The 20,882-nt window shown below is 57.7% G+C and overlaps 1 protein-coding gene across 3 annotated transcripts in view; it reads right to left on the bottom strand.

Moving 5' to 3' along the window:
- Window positions 1-5: 5 nt before the first annotated feature.
- The window catches only part of Chid1 (chitinase domain containing 1), a 35,718-nt gene continuing 14,841 nt past the window's right edge, over window positions 6-20,882 (bottom strand). For 2 of the 3 annotated variants that reach the window (XM_026379322.2, XM_026379323.2), the window contains 6 exons: window positions 20,747-20,839; window positions 12,539-12,640; window positions 11,655-11,810; window positions 1,517-1,597; window positions 1,297-1,339; window positions 909-1,096 (listed from right to left, as the gene is read on the bottom strand). In XM_026379322.2, the coding sequence (XP_026235107.1) occupies window positions 998-1,096; window positions 1,297-1,339; window positions 1,517-1,597; window positions 11,655-11,810; window positions 12,539-12,640; window positions 20,747-20,839 (574 nt within the window). In that variant the 3' untranslated portion in view covers window positions 909-997. Of the gene's footprint in view, window positions 98-908; window positions 1,097-1,296; window positions 1,340-1,516; window positions 1,598-11,654; window positions 11,811-12,538; window positions 12,641-20,746; window positions 20,840-20,882 lie in introns of those variants that run through there. The other variant, XR_003299929.2, reaches the window with a different exon arrangement.

A 20,882-nucleotide genomic window follows, 5' to 3' on the forward strand; every position in this document is an offset into this window, starting at 1 on the left:
TCCCTCCAGTGGGAGCTACAGGACCTCAGGGAATCTAACCAACATGGACTTGGGAGATCTGGACACAGCTAGCCATCAAAGCCACCTGTTCACACACCTGGGGAGGAAGTGAGAGCTGTCTTCAGTGCAAACCAGGGTATGGTACCCTCCCTTTTCCCAAGGCCTCAGCCATGCCCTGGGGTCCAACATAGGATCCCTCTCTGCCCATTGTGCTCGCCCCCAAACCAAGGACACCCCTACCAGACAGTTCTTGGTCACTGCCTGGCTCCAGATCCACCCAATCTCCACACCCTGGCTAATACTGGCTCCCACTGACTCGCCTCCCTCTCCTCTGCCAGTCCCCGTCAATTCTGAGACAGCATCCACGTTACTTATTCTGGCTCTGGGCTCCGTCCCCAGCACAGGAAAAAAGAAACCAGAACCAGGTGTGGCTCACTGTCACCACCCACCCCCATTCTCAGTGGCCCCAGGGACCCACCCTGTTTCCACACCACCTGCTCTCGGGGACAGGTGTCTCCCTGTGCTCATCTCTGGCTCCCACGTGCACACAGGGTGATGGAGCCCACCCAGACTCAGCGGAAGGTCTTGCTGCCCTCCACTGTGACAAGTGCAGAGCTGGGCCAGGGCTTCAGAGGGGTGCCCCCACATCGAGTGCTGCAGGTAGCAGGCGCCTGGCCAGGTGACCAGTGGAGGTGCAGGCTCTCACTGCTGCCCTGTGGGAGCCATCCCCACAGAGGCCTCGAGTGCAGTTGTGGGGCAAGTGTGGGACATCCACATCTAGCCCGAAGCCTGGGAAGTGCTGGAGAGACCCAAGCCCCGAGCCCACAGCAGGCTGTGGCCAGGGCCCAGTTGGGAGGGGACAAATTCTTGTCCCAGAGTTCCTGCCAGGACAGGGATCACAGCAGACACTCACAGCAAGCAGCAGAGGCCTGTATTTCACTCAACCGGTCGCTCTGTGACTAAGAGAGTCCACGCTGCCTTGGAACTGCTGCCCAGTCTACAGCAGGTCGTAGAAGTAGTCTAGGCCCTGGCCCAGCTCCCAGATGGAGACCCCGACACCCAGCTCTCTGGCCAGCTCCAGCCGCACCTGCAGGGACTGTGGGTACAGACAGGTGTGGGCCTCGCCTAGCTCTGCACCCACACACGGGGCAGCAGGGGGGTGGCCTGGGCTCCAGGGCGGGCGGGCACTGCAGGCAAGGGCCTCATGTGGGAAGAGCTAGCACTGCTGCATCCTCCGTGTCTGACCAAAGCTTCTGTCCCACCTCCCTGGGCAGCAGCCAGCACACCTGCACATACCTTTAAGGTTGGGTAGAAGACGACGTGCCTTCCGCCACGGTTCCTGCAAGACAAGAGGAACTGTCCACCTCCCTGGCTCCAGCCAAGGCTGTGGGGCTATATTCCCCACACCCGTAAGGTCAGGGACAGACACCTGGAAGTGGTCACTTGCAGTCTGGCACTGGTCCCCACTGTTCTCCCACTCTACCCTCCCCAGGCTGGCAGTACATGCCCCACTCACTTCTTGTACTCGAAGAAGTGCTCTGCAGCCTGGCTGTCCCACACCATACGGGGCCTGTGGTCCTTCAGCGTCTGGATGTACCTGGAGGAACAGGGTGTGGGTGCAGGAGCCAGCCAGCCTCACAGCTCCCAGGTCAGAGTGCTCTGTGGGAGGCCAACCTTGGGCCAGACCCACAGGATTGCTGCACATGAGTCATACATTTCAAGAAACACCACTGGCTCCAGAGCCACCTCAGAGAAGTCACCCCTGAGCCTTCCAACACCCTGTTCAAGAGAGGGACAGCCAGCCAGATGGGCCTCAGGTAGCCCCACTCAGCTGCAGCCCCAGGGCTGAGGGACTGTGGGCAGTGGTTTCAGGCCTTCCAGAGATGGCCTCCCTCTGCTGCCTGCCCACACTGTGGACAATGCTGCCCATATCCAGAGAAAGCAGGCCCTCGGAGCATCAGAAGCCAGTGGTTTGAAGACCAATGTCTCTACCCACACTGTGAAGGCTGTTCCCGAGGTGTGGGGCCAGGATGAGGGCTTCTAGAAGCTGGTGGAGGATCTAAGTCACAGTCTAGCCCATACTGCACCTTCAAAACAGGGCAGGTAGCCCCACAAGGCTCTGGGCCACCAGCACCAGGAACAGATAGATGGCTCTGGAAGCTTCTCGTCTCTCTGAAGTTGGTAGTCTGTGCAGGAGGAGGACCCTCTCTGGTCCAGATGGCAAGATCGGTGCTTGCCGTGCGAGGACACAGTGCACAGGGCACCTACCTGGGCTGCAGCCGAGGGAGGAGCCTGTGCCTTGGGCTATGGGGAGCGGACATCTGCAGGATCTGGGGTTGGCTAGCACAGGGGCTACCTTGTGACCCTGAGGCTCCGAAGGGGAGGCTTGCTAGCCTCCAGGGACTCTTCCAGACCACAGGAGCTGTCACCTTGTGCAGCAGTGCTCTGAATGCCAGAGCCTGGGAGGGTGTGGCTTAGAAGCCACTGTGGGGTCAGGCCTCCCAGGCCCCAGCAAAACATGGGAAAGACACTGGGAAGGGTGGGTACAGAGTATGGCTGGGACCAGACCACTGACATACCACAGCCTCCCAGACCCAAACTGAACCTCCTGCAAGTGCCTGTAGCCAGAGCTCCCCCTTCCTCCAGAAGGTCATCCTGCCTGGTGGCACAAGCAGCCCTGCACCACGGCTGTGGGCACTCACTGAGCCCAGAGTGCTTCACCACTGGGTTACACCTGCAGCTCTTGAACTTGTGGTCCTCCTGCCCCAGCCTCCTGAGTAGCCAGGACGATTGGTGCATGTGCCACTGCACCTGTGGGCACTTTTTACTCAGTCTGTGCAACACCGGGCCTTTCTGCTTCTCACTGACCTTTCTGGAATCCCCTCTAGTTCAGGCCCTGACAATGTCTAGCAGCCACTGGGGGGATGGGGTGCCTGGGGAGTTGAGGGGTTTGAGGGGTCTGCTCCCATGAGATGTAGCAGGCGCAGCCTGGGCCCAGCACACAGCTCTGCCTGCCTCATTTCTGCCCCCACCCCCTTAATTACAATACCACGAAAGCGCTGATGCAGCTGACTGCCTTTGATCTATCTCTCCTAGATGGCTTAGAGGGAGGAATCTGGGATGTGTGGGGTCACTGAAGGACAGGTGGCTCTCATGCCTGTGCAGAGCTGTGGCCACATACTGCTCCTCTTGGGGGCCTCTGTGGCCACCCTCGCAAGATCTGCTACCCCCTGGAGGAGGTGAGTGGGCAGCCAGGACCCCTGGGAGCACTAGGTTCCTCCTATCAGGAGGTCACAGTAGAAAGACACTCCAAGAGGGCTGCAGGAAGATGCCTGGAGCAGGGGCCACCCAGACTTGTGGTTCTTGAGCCAGGGCACCCCTGCCCCAACACTGCATAAGCAAGGTCTGGGCTTGGGGTCTTGTTCACATGAGACCCCTGAAGAGCATGGTCAGCTTGGAAGATGAGCTCCACCTGATGGGCCAGGCTCCTAAGAGGAACAGAAAGGGTCACACATGCCTTTGGGAGGCAACAGGTGCTGGCCTGGCCACAGCGAGGGGGGTGGGGGAAGCCAGGCATGCTGGGTGAAAGGCTTGCCTGGAAGGAAGGAGCGGATGGATGGAGGATGCAAAAAAGGCAGAGGAAAAAGATGCCCAGAGGACAGGGGTCAGGAACTGTGATGGGCATCACTGGAAGCCCCCAGGAAGGGAAGAGTAAAGGGACAGCAGATATCTAAGAAGCAAGCTGGGTACAGTGGGACCCAGCACTCGAGAGGCTGAGGTCGGAGGACTGCTGGAGCCCAGGAGTCAGAGGCCAGCCTGAGCAACACAGCATGGCCCAATTCAAAAGAAGTGAGGGTTGAGCATTTCCCTGAACTACGACCAAGGCCTCAGCCACATGTTGAGTCCACTCGTGGGCAATGTCCGAATCAGGCAAGCCCAGAGGGACACGGTACAGGCTAGAGAGTGGCAGGCTGGGGTGAGGAAGCCTTCAGGAACTGGATGGTGGTGGGGGTGGCACAGCCCTGGGAGGTACTGAGCACCCCAGAACTGCACCCTTCAAAACGGGGAAGTTATGCACTTGGATTACACTCTCCCTAAGTTACAGACCTTGCATTCAAAGGGTGAGGAGTGTCAAACAGATCTTATTCCCAGAAAACCTATCTAGACAGGCCAGCGGCCCTCAGCGATCACCAGGGACAAAGAGGACACCCTACATGTCCAGGGAGAAAGACATGCTTGGGCCCCCCATGACCTGGGTATCTCCATGGAGACCAGCTTATGGAACTCCTGGAGAAAGCTCTGCAGGAAGGGAAGGCCGGACCATGGACAGAGGGCTCAGCCCAGAGCTTAGGGATTCCTCCACGGTCTGCAGGCAGACAGAAGACAAGGAAACCAGCCTGGGACAGTGGACGACCACCCAGGACCAGATCCACAGCAGAGTCCTGGGCCTCCCGTGGCGGGGCCTGTAGCCGGGGCACGGCTCTGGGCTGCAAGTCCACACACCAGCTGAAATGGCGGCCCCAACCCTTCCTAGCCAAGCGGGGTCTCAGCAATCTCGATCCCACAGAAGTGGAGAGGGTCCACTGGGGGCTGACCTGCTGCTTGACACGCCACCAGGACTGCACCAATGGAAAAGGGCTGGGAGTGCCCCAGTAAGGCAGGGCCAGACATCTCCAATGCCCTAAAACTGGCTGGGGCCAACTCCATGGCCTCGGTCCAGTGGGAGCCCTGGTCACCCACTAAGGCATCCCTTCTTGGTGATGAGATTCTGCTCAAAGGAAGCCTTGATGAGGCCAGCGCCATGGGCTGTCCACGTGGAGCTGGTGGGCAGCAGGTGGTCTTCTCTTTGGATCTGCCCAGGAGAAAGACAGAAGCCAAGAAGCAAGATGACTGACCAGGATGTAGTGGGACATCATGCCCACATGCAAAGCAAGCACAGGCTGAGCAAGGAGGGTTCAGGGTGGCATCAAGATCTCAGCAGGCCATGGTTGAAGACTTCCCTGGGCCAGGTGGGAGGGGGCAGAATGAAAGCCACATGCCTCCCCCTCACCTGTACCCAGGAGCAGAATCCACACCAGTGGTAGAAACTTCTTGCCCAGGATGGAAATGGTTACCAGATACCTATAAGGAAACCTGCCTGGGGACATGGTGGATAGAGAGGAGCCAGGTGGTACTTCCCTTAGGGCTGCCCCTCTCAACTACTGCCTGGGCCTGCTGGCTTCCACAGGATCATGAAGTAACTGCTGACTTCTCCCTGTGAGGTGGGCATCAGTAAGGCTGCCCGGAGGATGCCACACTTCCCAGCCAGCTGGCTCACCACTGGGAAACAGCTCCATATCCAAGGGGCGGAGGGCTACCCCACCTAGGTGCACCTTCCTTGGGGCAGGGGTGAGTGGATAGCCGTCCAGGAAGGGCCTGAGAACCTGTGGGTATGGTGATGTCACCAATCCGGCTCTGCTGAGTCAGCCAAACATAGGGACAGGCAGGAACACCTGACCCTGTTTCTCCTTCTGTGAGGGACATTCCCAGCTCAGAACACACAGCCCCTGTGGGAGGAGACAGGACCTGTGTGGCAGGATGGACCCTGGTGCTGCCAGCCACCCTACTCTGCACCTGGGCCTGGTGGGAGCCAGGAAGAGCCTCTGGACAGTGGGAGACATCTCAGCCCACCAGGGTAGTATGGGGCACTGGGCAGCAGGAGATACACAAACTGGCACCAGACCCACTCCTGGGGGACATGGATTCTCAGTGGAGGAAGCCCAGACCACTTTAAAGATAGGGAATGACCAGGGCTCCCCCAGGAGCTCTGACCACAGTCACGGCTGCTGGCATGAAAGAGCTGGTCAATTGCCCCAGCATGGCTCCTGGCTCTATGGTCACGCAGATGGCCAGACAGCTGGCCCTGATACCCTGGGAGGGCCCTGGAGCCAAGCTGGAGGCCAAGACAGGTTGGCAGATCATCTGAGAGGCTGCCTGGACTATTACCAAGAGGCTACTTAATTCTCAAAGAATTGGGGCACTCGTGTTGATGAGACTCGTCCATGCCTCACGTCTGGCTGTCCCCTGTATGAAGGGGCTGTGGGCTGCCTCCTGGTGAGCTGTTTGGGTAGGGGAACTGATCCTTGAGCAGACATGTGCCTTATCCCCTCCCTGCCCTCTAAAGAGAGAGATGGCCCTCCCCTCACAAACTACATCTGCCTGTTTCTGTTGACCTCTCCCATCTGGATTTGCCTCCATCAAAAGGACTGGCCCAAGGGGGAGGGCTGCTGCCCACTGTGGAAGGCTGTGACTTATGACTCCAGGTCCCCAGCTCCTGCCTGGAGGAAATCAGGTAAAGAGGGACCATGGAAAATTCTAGTTGCCAGCAGGGCCCTACCTGCAATGGGCTCCCCAACCCATGCAAAAGTCTCAGGGGAGTCCACTGCAGATGGGCAGTAAATGAGGGTACACTGGAAGGAAATAAGAGAAGCATCACTGCCCACTTGCTCACTATGACTGGGAGGGTCAGGGCTGCTGAGTAGGGTGCACAGGGGTGCATGGCACCGCTGTGCCAAATCAGAGCTGGAAACCAGTGTACAGAGCAGTCTGCTGGGTTACCAACTCCCATCAACTGTCCACCCACAGCTGGCACTGGGGTCACTTGTGAGTCCTGTCAACAAGAGCCAGGCTGCACGAAGGCCTGTGGGCAGAGTGATGGCAGTGGGTGACCACTACCTGAGCCTGCAGGGCTGGGCCTGAGGATGCCTTGTGGAAGAGCCCTACTATGCACCCTCGTCCAGGGCCTGTTTAGGCTTAGGAGTGAGCACAGGACTCTGGAGCCAGCCCAGAGCTGCTGGTGGGTGCTGTTGAGACCCTCCCCATTCACAGGCCCAGGTCTTCTCCCAGGGGGAAGGGGCCAACAACAGCCACGCCCTAATCTCACCCTGTAGAGTGCAAAACCTTGGTTCAGATGCCCTTGGTTTCACAGGTTTAAACAACTCCTCAGGCCTGACAGCCCTTCTTAGCAGAAGCCAAGCCCTTATGTCTGAAGTGTGAGGTCCAGCAGTATCCCAAGAGGAAACCCCATGGCTCACTGTCCTGCTCCAGAGACGGGATGACCTAAGGGACACCCACAGATGCATGATGACTGGCCCAACCCTCCACCTGTCTGGCAAAGGACATGCCCAAGGCCTCTAACTGGTTAGAGGAGGCCAACTAAGCCCAGAACGCCCACTCATGGGCTACAAACACTGAGGGGACGGTGTGGAGGGCATCTCATCCATATCACTGGCTTTGGGAGGACATAGTAAGTAGAATGTGCAGAAGCCCAGGAACGTACCCACAGGACAAGGGGGTGAGCTCCTGGGAGGCAGTGGGGGAATCTGTCACGTGTCCAAGGCTTTTATGGTTGAATGTTCTCAGAGTAAAAGACCAGCAAGAATGGGAAGAAGAAACGCCCAGATCCACTGAGTCACTGTGGTAGGGACAGGGTCACATGCACTGGATTTGTCTCGTCCTGCTATCTGCCTCGCAGACATTCTTTTTTTTTTCTAGCCAGGGACTGAACCCAGGGACGCTTAACCACATCCCCAGTCCTTTTTATATTTTATCTAGAGACAGAGTCACATTAAGTTGCTGAGGCTGGCTTTAAACTGAGGCTCCTGAGGCTGCTGGGATTACGGGCACGTACCACAGTGCCTATCTACAGACATCTTGAAGGAAGGTGACAGAGGCCGGATGAAGGGCTTTCCACTCTGGGAAAGTCACGCCTGGGTGGGGGCCTGGTGAGCAGTGTTGCTAGACAGTACTTGGCCTTGCAGGGAGGAGGGTGGGCTAAAGATGTCTCCCTGCCCTGCCTGGGCTACTGCAGTGGACAAGGGGGACTTCACTGAGGAACATGGTCTTGGTGCCAGCAGCAGGAGAGGACAGAGGGGAGGGAAGGCTCTGAGCTGGTATAGCACTGCAGCCACCAGAGCTAGACAGGAGCCAGAGGAAGTGCCAGGCTGTGAAGCTGCTCCAGAAGGGCAGGGGGAGGAGCAAGCCCAGCTGTGGGGGCTGGAGAGGAGGACCCCCCCCCAGGACACCCCAGGACAGGAGGTCTGTCTGATCCTGTGCACTAAACGGCCAGTGAGTCCTTGGGCTGAGCTGTTGAGGGGGATGCCATCAGGCTGGAACAAGACCATGAGGGCCTGGAAGGACAAAAGAGAGGAGGTGTGGGCAAGGGTGCGGGTGGTCACAGGCCATCCAGAGGTGAGGAAGAACATTCTCCTTAGACCTGTGGGGTCCTTAGAGGGGACTCCAGCAGTGAGCCAGGAAACTCCTACAAAAGGAGCTCCTGGCGGTGGTCAGGTTCCCAACGCCTGCAGGCAGCAGTGCCTGCCGTATCTGCCTGTGTCCCCTGAAGCCTTCTCTGCAGGACGGATGCACAGGCCAAGACTGAAGTGGGGGCACACCCTCTGCAGTGTGTCCTTCAGGGGAGTTACAGCTGGGCAGCATCAGCACTCTGCCTGGCACTGTAGTCACAAGGAGAACATGAGGACACGTCTCCTGAGCTGGTCATTTATCCCATAGTTGCAGGAAGCACCTTACTGAGCTGGCACATGTGCTGCTGCCCTGACCAAAGCGTCCTTCCCGTCTCCTAGCCCACCTGCTCCCCTTGAGTGGGCCCAAGTCCAGGCCAGCAACTGCCCAATGCCTAGACCACCACTCTGCACCACCTAAGCCCAGAGGTCATTAGTAAGGGGCACTTTGGGTTGGGGACTGAAACAGCACCCTCCCTCCCAACCTCCACAAAGCCAGGAGGCCTGAGGGCATCCTTGTGTATGTGCATACACACCCATGCACACAGCCCTGTGTGTCCACACTCACGCATACACCTCTGTGATCAGAATTTCTGAATCTCCAAAGCCCCCAGCCCTTCTCAGAACAATCAAGGGCAGGTACTGTCCAGAGGAAGCCACCAATGCCTTCTGTGATCTGAGCAGACTGGGTGCCCTGTGTCTATCCCATCAGCTGGGGTAGGATGGCTGTAACAACCCTCTCCAGCAGCTCCTGCTGGGCCGTCCGTCTCCCTGGATCATCTCTCCACCCTCAGGTGGCACTTCGGGCTAAGTGTATGCCTCCAAGCTCATCATATTCTAGAGTCTGTGAGGTTACTCCTACCTCAGAATTTATCCACAGTTGGAAAGACAACATTTAAAGAGGTGATTAAGTTAAAAGCAGGCCATTAGGATGGATCTTGATCCAATGGGACTGTCCTTCCAAGAAGACATCAGTCTGGTGTACAGCTCAGTGGTGTGAGCTTAGGGGGAGCAAGGCTTGGTTCAATCCCCAGTACCATCAAAATGAAAAAGGAGAGGCCATCAGGACAGACTTGCAGAGGACCACGTGAGGACACAGGGAGGAGACACTGATGGACAGGGAGGAGAGAGGCCGTGGGAGAAGCCTGCCTGCAGCACCTGGACCCCAGACCCCAGAGGGCGAGAACACTGACTTCAGTGGAACGGGAGATGCCAGCCCAAGTGGACAGAGATGGCAGCTCGAGGCCAACACCTCACCTCCTTTCAAAGCCCCACTCAAGGAGAAGCCTGGCAGGCCCAGGAAGAAACTTGTGGTGGTCCACTGAGGATGTCTGGGCAGCTGGTATCCCTGCCCAGCAGGAGGAAGTGCCCACACAGCAGGTGTTGTGGTTGGGCTTCCTGAAGATGCCAGGGCCTGACACACACACAGAGCAACACTGATCAGAAAGAAGACAGCGGGGGACGGGGATCCACCTCAGCACCAGCCTGCCCTAGGGGTGTCCTGGGAGGAATGGGAGGAGCCCTCACTGTGCAGCAAATTCACGTCTTCCAGCACAGGACACAGCTATGAGGCTGACCTCTCTCCATCCTGCTGCAAATGGTAGGTGTGGGGCCACTGGGCCTCAGGCTGCTGCCCAATCTCCTGTTACCAGTGCCATCTGCCCAGTGGCCAGACCTGCCCTGTCTACAGAGTCTGGCCAAGTTCAGTGATACAGAGTAGACCCCAGGGGTCAGGAGAACAGCAGTCGGCTTAGGCCTGTGCCGGACCCCAGACCCTAGGGCCAACCTGTGGACACAGGGGAGTGTGGGTTTAGAAGGGGAAAAAGCCCCCCAGTGGGACCACCCCTTCCCACCACTGCCTTGGAACACAATCCACCCTGACAGTCCACCACAGAGGGACCAACAGGGGAGATGGGAGTGAGGTGGTCCTCACAAGCATTCCTCCTCCAAGCAGGAACAGAAGACCGCAGAGAGGTGTCCCGCCTCCTCTACTGACTGCTGCCATGCCCCGAACCTGGGAGTCCAGCCACTGGCTGACCCCTGGTCCCAGCTGGAGGGAAACACCAGAGCAAGGGCCCAGCCAGGACCTCAGCATTCAAGGCAGGGTGATGGCCTGCCTCTGCTCACTGCCCTGGGTAACACAGAGCAGGCCTGGGAACCCTGCAGAGAGTCCCAGCAAGCAGTGACACCACACCTGTCTCCAGACACCAACCATCCTCAGGGAAGGAGCCACTAGGAATGTGGGTGGACTAAATGAGCTCCGCACAGCCAAACTGTTTCCAGAACAAACACAAAGACTCACAGGAGCACTCAAACACCCAGCTCCCAGAGGCAACATCTGCGACATCTGGTACCCAGTCCAACTCCGGGTCCACAGGGCTGCACCCCAGCCCCCTGACCAAGGAGACGATCACGTGCAGGCTGACCAGAGCCGACCCAACATCAGGATCAGCAGAGGAGGACACCGGCTGTCATCACAATGGAATCCCACACAAGCACAAGTTTAGCAGAGGCCCAGAGGATGTAAAATGAAAGAAAGCCTGAAGGCAACTAATGGCAGGGTGGGCCTGGCAAAAGAAGCCACCAGCAGTCTGTGCCACCAGTGCAGACACAGCAAGGAGGAGCAACCAAAACGAAGCAAGAACCCCAGAAGTGGAACCAGGCCCAGGAGCTGCGGCTGGGCTGGACTGCCCTGACACAAGCACCCGCTGGCGGTGCCTGAGGTCAGGAGCCAAAGGGAGGTCCAGAGAGCTGAAGGAACCACGAGACCTTCCACATGTGACAAGCAGCATGTGTGCACGGACCCAAGGGAGCACAGTGGAGATGAAGTACAAGGAGCATCCGGACACGAAAGACCATGTGGCTCAAAACCCAGTGGCAAAAAAAGAAAATAAGTTCTAAATAAAATTATATGATTAAAAAAAAAAAAAAGCCCAGTGGCAGTGAGGGGCCACAAGCGAGACAGGGGTAGTGGATTCCAGGACGGACAGAACTGGGCTCCACACCAGCAGAACCACACAGCAGCAGACACTGGAGACCCTCAGAGAAGGAAGTGACAGAAAAGCAGCAGGTCTTCCTCGTCCACGTGGCGCAGGCCAGCTGACAGCCCTTCACACATACACTAGCAGCCTTGGCCTACACTCCCACTCCTGAGGTCAGGAGAGGTCAACACACTCAGGGACAGCAGTGTGGCTGCATCCCCAGGCTACTGCATCAAGGTGGTAGCCACCCCAGGCAGGAGCTGAGGTGCAAGGATGCCCACATCATCAGCCCCAGAGCCCATGAGCCCAAGGGGCCAGAGTCCCCACCCTCTCCAACCCCACACCACTGTGATTGGTGACACCCTGGATGTGATCAGGAGGGTCCTGAGCTTACCTGGCCCCAATGACAGGCTCACGGGCATCCTTGGAGGCTGCGTAGTCCATGCCATAGAAGTTAAGCCCCAGGAGAATCTTGCTCCGCCACTTGGACTTGGGGTCCAGAGCCTGGACGCAGGCTCGAACCCAGGACAGCGGGGCGTTAGGGCCAGGCCTGCAGGGTGACAGGGAGAGTTCCAGTGCAGGCAGGAAGCCTTGAACCTGACCCAGGGCTGTCCACTTGGAGTGCATCCTCCCTTTACTGTGGCCCATGCCCCTCAAGAGTTGGGAAGAAGCTGGGTGTAGTGGCACACACCTATGATCCCAGCAACCAGGAGGCTGAGGCAGGAGGATCACAAGCACAAAGCCAGCCTGGGCAATTTAGCGAAAATCTGTCTCAAGATAAAAAATAAGAAAAGGGCCGGTAGCTCAGTGGTAGAGCACCCCTGGGTGCGATCCCTAGTACCAAACAAACAAAACCCAGAAAGAACCAGGAATGACGGACCCTGCTGTAGAGGACCACGGCAAAATGGCTCAGGACCCCTCCACTAGAACCCATGGGTGTCCTACCCAAGGCAGCCTCCCAGTGCCCAGCTTGCCAGGCAGCAGTCCTAGACCAAGGAAGGGAGGGCTCAGCAGATACACAGCCTCTCAGGTGTCACTCCTACTACTTCACATGGTCTTCCAAGAGCCAGGTGGCTCAGGCAAAGGTCTGAGGACAGAGGCAAGAGCAAGGCCATGCCTATTCCACCCCAGACAGGGCCCCCCACAGGACACCTCTCCTGGGTATGGACATGCTAAGCAGCAGGTCCCATAGCAGGAGGGTGCCTGCCTGGGAGGCAGGAGTGGGCCTGCAGCTTCAGAGACCTGGTTGTGCCTGCAGCAACACAAGGCCACACTTACTGCTGTGACGTGGAGTAGTCGTAGGTCATGAGGCTGAAGCCATCCAACACCGGGGCCAGCTGCTCAAACTCCTTGTGGGTGAACATGCCCAGCTGGTCGGTCCTGGAATGAGAGAGCATGCTACCTTGGCCACCACACACAGCCCATCAGCCAGCCTCTCCTTAGCTGCTTTCTGGGCCCAGCCAGAGTCACAGCAAGTTGGATATAGGGGCTCCTAGCCTACACCCCTCCATCCCTGCCATATGGGGGTCAGTTTCCTTTGAAGACAGGGATGGCCTGCTGCATGGCCAGGGTCACACTTCAGAGACAGCAGAGATGTCCAGCTCTCCTTGCCCCTGGAGGGCTCAGAGGAAGAGGGGCAGGGGCTGGGCAGTTCCAGATGCTGAGTTCCAGGACAATTCCACTGGTGGGCATGGGTGGGCCAGGCCAGCCTCACAGAGGCCTCTGCTACCCATAGGGACCAACCAGCGAGGGATGCTCACCCTTACAGGTCCCTGTAACCACAGTCTACTATGCATTTCAGCTGTTGGCTCCTTCTGACCCTGCTCCCAATCCCAAGGGTCCATCTGCCTCTAAACTCAGCCACACCCCAGGCTCTCTGCTCCCCCTAGCAACGTGAGTAAACAAGACACTGCCTCTTCTCTGAAGAATGCTGGGCTGCTCAATGTTCCTGCATAAGCCCAAATCCAGCTGGCCAGTGCCCAGGTATCCCCAGCCCAGAGGTGGTCTCATGGTGGGGACCTTAGACATGGTCACCCGAGTGCCAGGGTGAACCCAGAGGGCAGCCTGTTCACAGGCCCAGTGCAGCCCCAGCAGAAGGGAACAGCAGCTCAAACATTCCCTAGAGCCCTCCAGACAACAGGCTCTGAGGATGCACAGAAACAGCTTTTGGCTCCAGGAAAAGCCTTCCCCCTGTGAAGGCTCCTACCCAGGTGGGACGCTCACTTAGGAACCCACAAGCATCCGCCCTTCCTAACCCTGCTTGTGAAGAAAGGCATGTCCCCCGTCCCATCTGTGTCACAGAAGCATCTGAGGCATTTTGTCTCTGACTCCTCCCCTGCTCAGCTGGGCAGGGCCAGACAGGGAGGGAGAAGCCTGGCTGACAGCCAGAGCCCAGGCCAGCTGCACTGAACAGGGACACAGGGAGGGAGGCCCAGCTGCCCCCCCGGGCCCTGCTTGCCTCACACAGGGCCCTTTTGTTCACCTGCTTGGGCACATAGGGCATATTTTTACTGGCTGGTTATTCCTTGGAAGTGACACTCTAATAAGAGCCGAGGAGTAGGGGACAGTATCTTGGGAGATTCCTTCTGCCCTTCACATTGCTTCTGAGAAGCCCAGAGCTCAGGTGGATGGACAGAGGAAGGGCAGCAGTGGCTATGTCCCTGCTCTGGGATACCTCCTGCCTTACCAGGGATATTGTGACTCATGAGATGGACATGCAGACCACAGCAAGGGACAATGGATGAGGGATGACCCAGATACCACTGAGGACATGATGGAGCTGAGAACAATGGATGTGGAGTAGGAACAGCAGGAATCCTGGAACACAGACCTCACAGAGGGACAAACTGAGCTAAGCACTACTGCAGAGGGCTGGGACCACCCAAGACAGGGCAACAGGAGCACCGCCCACCCCCAGCTCTGCACCAAGCCATCTGGAGCTGCCCAGCTGCCAAGGCCCTCACTGGACCTCAGCAGGGAAACAGGAGGCACAAATGCCTGGCTTGCAGGAGAGGGCAAGGCCCTGTGGGATTATGTCCAGCCTAGCTCAGGAGGGGGTGCCTGAGCAGGTGGCCAGCTGGGCCCAAATGCTGTGTAGACAAGGCACAAGTGGCCTAGGTGCCGGTGGAGGCGCCTCTGCCTCCTGAGGGCTGGTATCAGACCACCCATCCATCCATTCTGCCCTTCTGGCCCTCTCTCATCTCTGGAAAGCAGCACCTCCCTCAGGCACTGGCTCCTTCCTGACCTAGTTCACCACAACCAGTGTCTTCTGGGGCCGCCTCTCCTGCCTGGCCCAGTGACAACCCAGTGGTGGCAAGCCATAGCCTACAGCCACTCCACACTAAGGCATGTGAACTGGGGAGAGGATGGGAAGAGCGAATGCTGACACCCAAGGCTGACGGTGCAGTCCCATGGCAGCCAGCGCACTGCAGGGGAGGGAAGGACAGAGCCTCGGCTTCTCTTTAAAACTTCCTTACTTTTGGAAAAAGACAGATCTTAAGCCAGCATGCTAATGCCACGTGTTAGTGCTGGGGTGGACCGAGATGGGGTGTTTCGTACAGGGTTTTCGTTCTTATCTGTCCTTTTCTTTGACAGAAAGAGAGGCATCCTCAAACTGGGGAATCCTGGGAGCCTGCAGGCCCTCAGTGAGTGCCCATGGCCAACACACCTGTGGCCTGGCTGGTTGCTTGGAGCCTAGTCCCTGAATCCTGCCCAAGCCCTTGGGGCATCAGGGGTGGAGCTATCCATGAGAGACTGCAGGAAGCTAGAGGCTAAGTGAGGTGCAGTGAGAGCCATGTGGGCAGGCAGGAGCTACCAGGCACTGCAAGGCTGTGGGCAGAGAAGCTACACCCTACAAAACCCCACACAGGGTTCTGCAATAGCCCCTGCAATGCTAGGAGAGAACATAGGGGTCTCTGCAGCTGTACAGCAGTGTTACCCATGCCCTGAGCGTCCATAATGGAGACAAGCAGGCCCCTTCGGATGGGAGAATGAAGCTGCTGTGGTGTTTAAGCCTAACCAAGGGATGTGGCACAAATTCTGCCTGGAGGGTCCCAGATGAATCCCTGCCCTGGTATGGTCAGGCTGAAGGCAGCCTGCACCCCCAGGCTAGAAGCCCACAGGGCTGCAGAGGAGAATGGCTAGTGCAGCTAGGCCAGGTACTGCTGCCCTCTAGGCAAACTCTGGCCCTGCCCCTTCTCTGGCCTCCAGAAGACCCTGGTGGGGCCCAGGCATCAAGCAAGCTTTCTGGGTTGGGGGCCTGCACCCTGATCCCACTCACATACCCACCTGCAGTAGCCGGCCAGGCTTGCCCTGAAAGGTCTGGAGCATGCGCTCCTGCCTGGGGCCAGGGCAATTCCACTGGTGGGCATGGGTGGGTCAGGCCAGCCTCACAGAGGCCTCTGCTGCCCATAGGGACCAACTAGCGAGGGATGTGAAGTAGCAGGAGTGACACCTGAGAGGCTGTGTATCTGCTGAGCCCTCCCTGCCTTGGTCTAGGACTGCTGCCTGCCAAGCTGGGCACTGGGAGGCTGCCTTGGGTAGGACACCCAGGGGTTCTAGTTTCCAGCATCTTGTGTCCACTGCCAGCTGAACTTCCAGCTTACACCTTCTAGGACAAGGCTGCCACAGCAGCTGCCCTCAACTAGGTCACCAGAACATGGCTTGGGGTGGGGAGACATAGAAGCTAAGGTCAAAAGTGTGAGGAGCCCTGAAGCCCTGAGAATGGAGAGCCAGTCAAGAGGCCCTGCCCCAGGGGGGAGCAAGTCCAGCTGGGAGCGGGTGGGTTGGGGGAGTATATGTGACCCTGTGGAAGTTGCCTTTCCTCAGACATGTCAAACCAGGACCAGAGATGGAAGGTGTCTTCAAGTAGGAAAAGCTGTCCCTGTCTTGTGGCCTAAGGTGGCCACTGTGGTCTGGCCCTCTGGGCAGCATGTTGCCCCCAGCCTCGGGTAGCCACATTTTCTGCTGAGTCCAGCTCTGCTCCTAGAAGCAGCAGCTCACAGCCAAGGCTGTAGGGGAGGGATACAGCTGGCAGAAGCCAGGACCCCTCCCTCTAGGGGCTGGTACACAAGCAGAGCAGCTCTGGAGCCTACTTCTCACTGCTACCACTACCAACCGGCCTCAGGGACTATGAGGCCATGGGCACTAGCCTCAGGGACTAAGAAGACCTTCTGTCCGCCAGGTGTGGTGGGTGTAGGCCTGGAGCTGTGTGGGGCAGGGCCTGTAGAGAACTGGGGCAGCCACTGCCAGATCCCTCCTGGCCAGAAGGACTCCCCTTCCACACATGGAGGCCTTTCTTTAATGTGAGCTGACAGAATTGCCACTGGCCAGGCATCTGTGACCCCACATCCTCAACAGGACAGCATTTGGAGATGGGGCCTCAGGGTGGCACTGATGGCGGCGCTATGAAGGGTGCCATCAGAAGAGACTCAAGAAGGTGCCATCCACACTCAGGGAGAGGCCCCCCCAGAGCACAGCCCTGCTGGCACCCTGATCTGACTTCCAACTTCTGGAACTGAGACCATGAACGTCTGGTCGAATGGGTCCCTGTCTGTGGTGCTTTGCTGTGGTGGCCAAGTGGAGACAAATGTCGGGTGACTGTCAGAGGGCTTTGGCTGCACAGGTCCCTGGGAACCTGCCACAGCCCTATATGCCAGGTCTCCTTTCTGAGAAGAGTGTCACAGCCACAAAGGCTCTGTGCATCTGTGCATGTGCTGCAATGGGGCCACCAGACAGCGAGTGGCTGAGGACCACCTCCATGTGTGCCAGACTCTGCTCAGCCCTACCTTGGGGGTATGAACCCTAGAGTCTGCCTGGCCTGTGCCACGTGCCCAAGATACATGGTGCCTTGCTAGGTGTGAGCAGTAGTCTCCCCAGGGCTTCATGAAAAGTTAAGCACCTCCACCTGCCCATGGACTCCTTGCATGTGCCCGTGCACACTCTGCAGTCTGTGGGTCCTCCTTACTGTCTCACCACTGTTGGAGCATCTGTTACCACCTCTTATGCAGATGTTACTCTGTTGCTGATAAGGGTTGCAGGCTTCAGCTGCCTGTGGAATCTGAGGTGACAACGCTGGCCACAGCTGCTCTACCCTCCGGCACAGCAGGTCCTGCTTTCTTGCTTGGGTCCTCACTTAGCCAGCCCAATTCCTGGCATGACTCTATCTGGTGCCCACCAGCCCTCACAGAGGCCTCAATACATGTCAAAACCCACTGCTTGCCCTGCCTCCTAGGCTGCAGGAAACCAGGGGCTTCTGCACAGGGCAGCTTAGGGGTCCAGCAACAGCATCCCCAGGTGAAGGACCTCACCCACCCATCACCCTCCCTCCACCACTGGACCAACACCAAACCATGGTCGGGGGTTGGAGAGACAAGGCAGGATGCAGGATCCAGCCGGGAGCATCCTCCACTTCAGGGGGTCATAGCCTACAGCACACCTTCCTGAATGGGCACACCAACAATGTGGGGAAGGAAACCAACCTCTGGTCTGTGACCAGCACCCTGAGCTGAGGGGTCACAATCCTAACAAAACCCTAAAACATGTAGAACTAGCTGGAGACTAACTCAGACCCTGTGGGGGATGGTATCCTCCTGTCCCTGCAGATGGGGGGATATGGTTAAACCAGGTCATCTGTGGAGGCTGACCACATTGCCTTGGTGGCAGGGCTCAAGGTCAGCACAGCACCTTTGCCAGCAGCTTCCCAGGTCCAGGAATAGACCCTGGAGGTCTACAGTGCTGTGGCAGCCCCAGTAGGACTCTCCCCGGCAGCTCTGAGTCCAACCTGCCTTCTCTGTATTTGGTGAAAGGGAGCCGCCTCTCCCCACAGCTGCATCAGACTTCCCTCCTAGAGCTGTGTCCCACCCAGCATAGCCTGTGAAGGACCTGAGGAGCTGATGTCCATCTGCAGAAAGACGCAAGGCAAAAGCATTGACTGCAGTGACAGCTCTTCAGCAAGGGGGAGGGGAGGACACATGGGGGCAATAAATAAACTCCCCCAGGGATCGCGACAGCCAGCTTTATGAGGAAAGCCTCATAGCCCCACGTGCACCCGGGCAAGTTCCATACCAGCAGCTCCCAGGCCTCTGCTGGGCTTGGGGTCCTGCTTTTCCTGAGCCACCTACCCACAGGTTTTGGCGCCCCTCTCAGCCACTGCCCGTGGTTCTCTCTCCCTCTGGTTACAGGTCCCCTCCCCACGCAGCCATATGAAGGAGCTGTGTGCCTTGGTCATTGAGAGTGAGGGACGACAGCAGGCCTCAGCTCCCATTCTACACTCCCTGCCCAAGGCTGGGAACTTGGGTGACGATGCTGGGGCAGAGAAGGCGCCCCTGGGAAGCCATTTCCACTCTGACTTTAGAGGGCAGTGTCCCACCAAAGGTTGCTCTTGTGTCCTCTCATGGGTGACCCTCTAGCCACCAAGGACAACCTGGTCTCCACCTGGCTGTGGCACCCCAGCCACACCCAGTCACCCATCACCAGGGGACTCTGAGCAACCCCCTGGGAGTGTCTGCAGCCCCCAGTCTCCTCTTCTATCCCTAGGTCTGCAAGATGGGTCCTCACAGCCTCATCCTTGCCACCCCTAGGGAAACCCTGAAATCGTGGGTCACACATTCGAGGTGCATCTCTTCAAAGACATAGACTCAGCATAGGAAGTGACACAGATCAAGCTGCAGACAAGAGCAAGATCCCAAGCCCCAGACATGGGCCCCTCACTGGCATGGGTGGCGACGCTGGGCTGTAATACAGGCCCAGCCTAGGAACCGTTGAGGCAAAGCCTGTCACCTTACTGCCCATGGTCTCATGGATTAGCTCAACGGGCACAGTGAGGTGGAAGACAGAGTCAAGGTCTCAGGGTGCCATAGGCACCAGATAGGAAAGGCTCAGGGTTCAGTCTGGGGCAGGACCCTCCACTGTTCAGCAACAAGCATCGGGAACTGCACCCGCACTGAGTAAAAAGCAAAGACCAAAAGAACACAAGAGCCCCACTACACCCATGTGTGCCAGACGCATGGATGCACCACCTGCAAACACGTGAAGAGACACAGGCAACCCTCAGGCCCTCCACTTCCCTTGACTACCCTCCTAGGGCAGCTGGCCTACTGGGCCCTGAGTAAGATTCTAGGACACAGGCCTGAGACCATTCTACAAAGCCTGAAGCTGCACCCAACTCAGATTGAGGGCCAGAAAGTTTGGGAAAAAAGGTCAGGAAGGAGGCTGACACCCAGGCCAAGCAAAGGGCCCTCAGCTGGGCAGGAAACCACCCCAGCACTTGCAGTGGTGATGGCATCTGTCCTGGCTGTGGAGCACACTGAAGGCTCTGTGAGAGCCAAGTCAGCCCTTCTGTGTGACTCTACAGCCTGCCAGCATCACCTCAGGCCCTCGAGGCACGTTCAAGCACATCCCACTGAGAGAGCTGCCACCCTAGAGAGTGGAAGGATGCAGAGATGTGAGATGGCAGCAGCTTCTTCCCAAAGTAGCAGCTGTGAGCCAGCATTCGTCTGAGGGCCACGTGCACAGGGCTGCCCCCTGGAAAATCCCCAGGGCCCTGGGCAGACCCCCAGGACTCCCACCCGCATGGCTCTGAGGCACCCTTCGCTCCCCACTCTTCCTGCCTACTCAGCCCCCAGTTCTGTTCTCTCATTGTGATTCAGCCTTCTCTGTGTCCCATGAGCTCACTTTCCACGCTGAACACCATATTCCTATGTGAAATGCTTCTGGCAGAGTGGACATGAGATTCCAACTTCCCTGGCTCTTGTAGTACTGTCTGGGTCACTCCTTACTACTCCCTGCCTCATACAGCTTGGGAGAGGGCCAGCCCCAGCCAGTGGCATCTTGGTGTAGATACGACTGCACAGCCCTGTCCACTTGGCCTAACTTCTCATGGAACACAGCTCACACAGATTCACCTAAAGCACCAAGCACCTGGGCCTCAGGGCCTCTTTGAGAATGAAGGAAAAATAAGTTTAAAAAACATTAGTTCTCAGCTGAGCATGGTGGTACACACTTGTAACACCAGGGACTCAGGAAGCTGGGGCAGGAGGATCACAAGTTTAAGGTCAGCCTCAGCAACTTGGTGAGACTGTCTCAAAGTGAAAAACAAAACCTGGGGGCTTGGATTGTGGCTCAGTGGTATAGCGCTTGCCTAGCATGCATGGGTTCAATCCTCGGCACCACATAAAAATAAATTAAAAAAAAGATATCGTGTCACCTACAACTAAAAAAGAATAACAACAAACAAACAAAACCTGGAGATGCAGATCAGTGCTCAGTGGTAGAGCGCCCCTAGGTTCCATCTCCAGTACCCCTGCAAAAGGGCCAAGGGCATACTCAGAGATAAAGCACTTGCCTAAGCTGAGAAGAGTCCTCCCCTCCCCTCCCTGCCCAGGACCCACACCAAAGGGGCAGGCATAGCTCCTGTTGACCAGAGGCCTGGGCCCTTGACTGATGCCCATGTTTGCTCCCCCAACCCCTCAAGAGAACTGCACTTACCCAGGGGTGACGGCAGGTGGAATGACCAAGATGGTCAGCAGCCGGGCCTGATGCAGTGCCTCAGCCAGGTGGGTAAGCATGTGGATGAGGCCCCTGCAAGAACAAGAGGCAGTCGGCTCCAAGCACTGCAGGCTCC

This window comes from Urocitellus parryii, chromosome 4 (assembly GCF_045843805.1).
Source record: "Urocitellus parryii isolate mUroPar1 chromosome 4, mUroPar1.hap1, whole genome shotgun sequence".
Classification (NCBI taxonomy): Eukaryota; Metazoa; Chordata; class Mammalia; order Rodentia; family Sciuridae; genus Urocitellus; species Urocitellus parryii.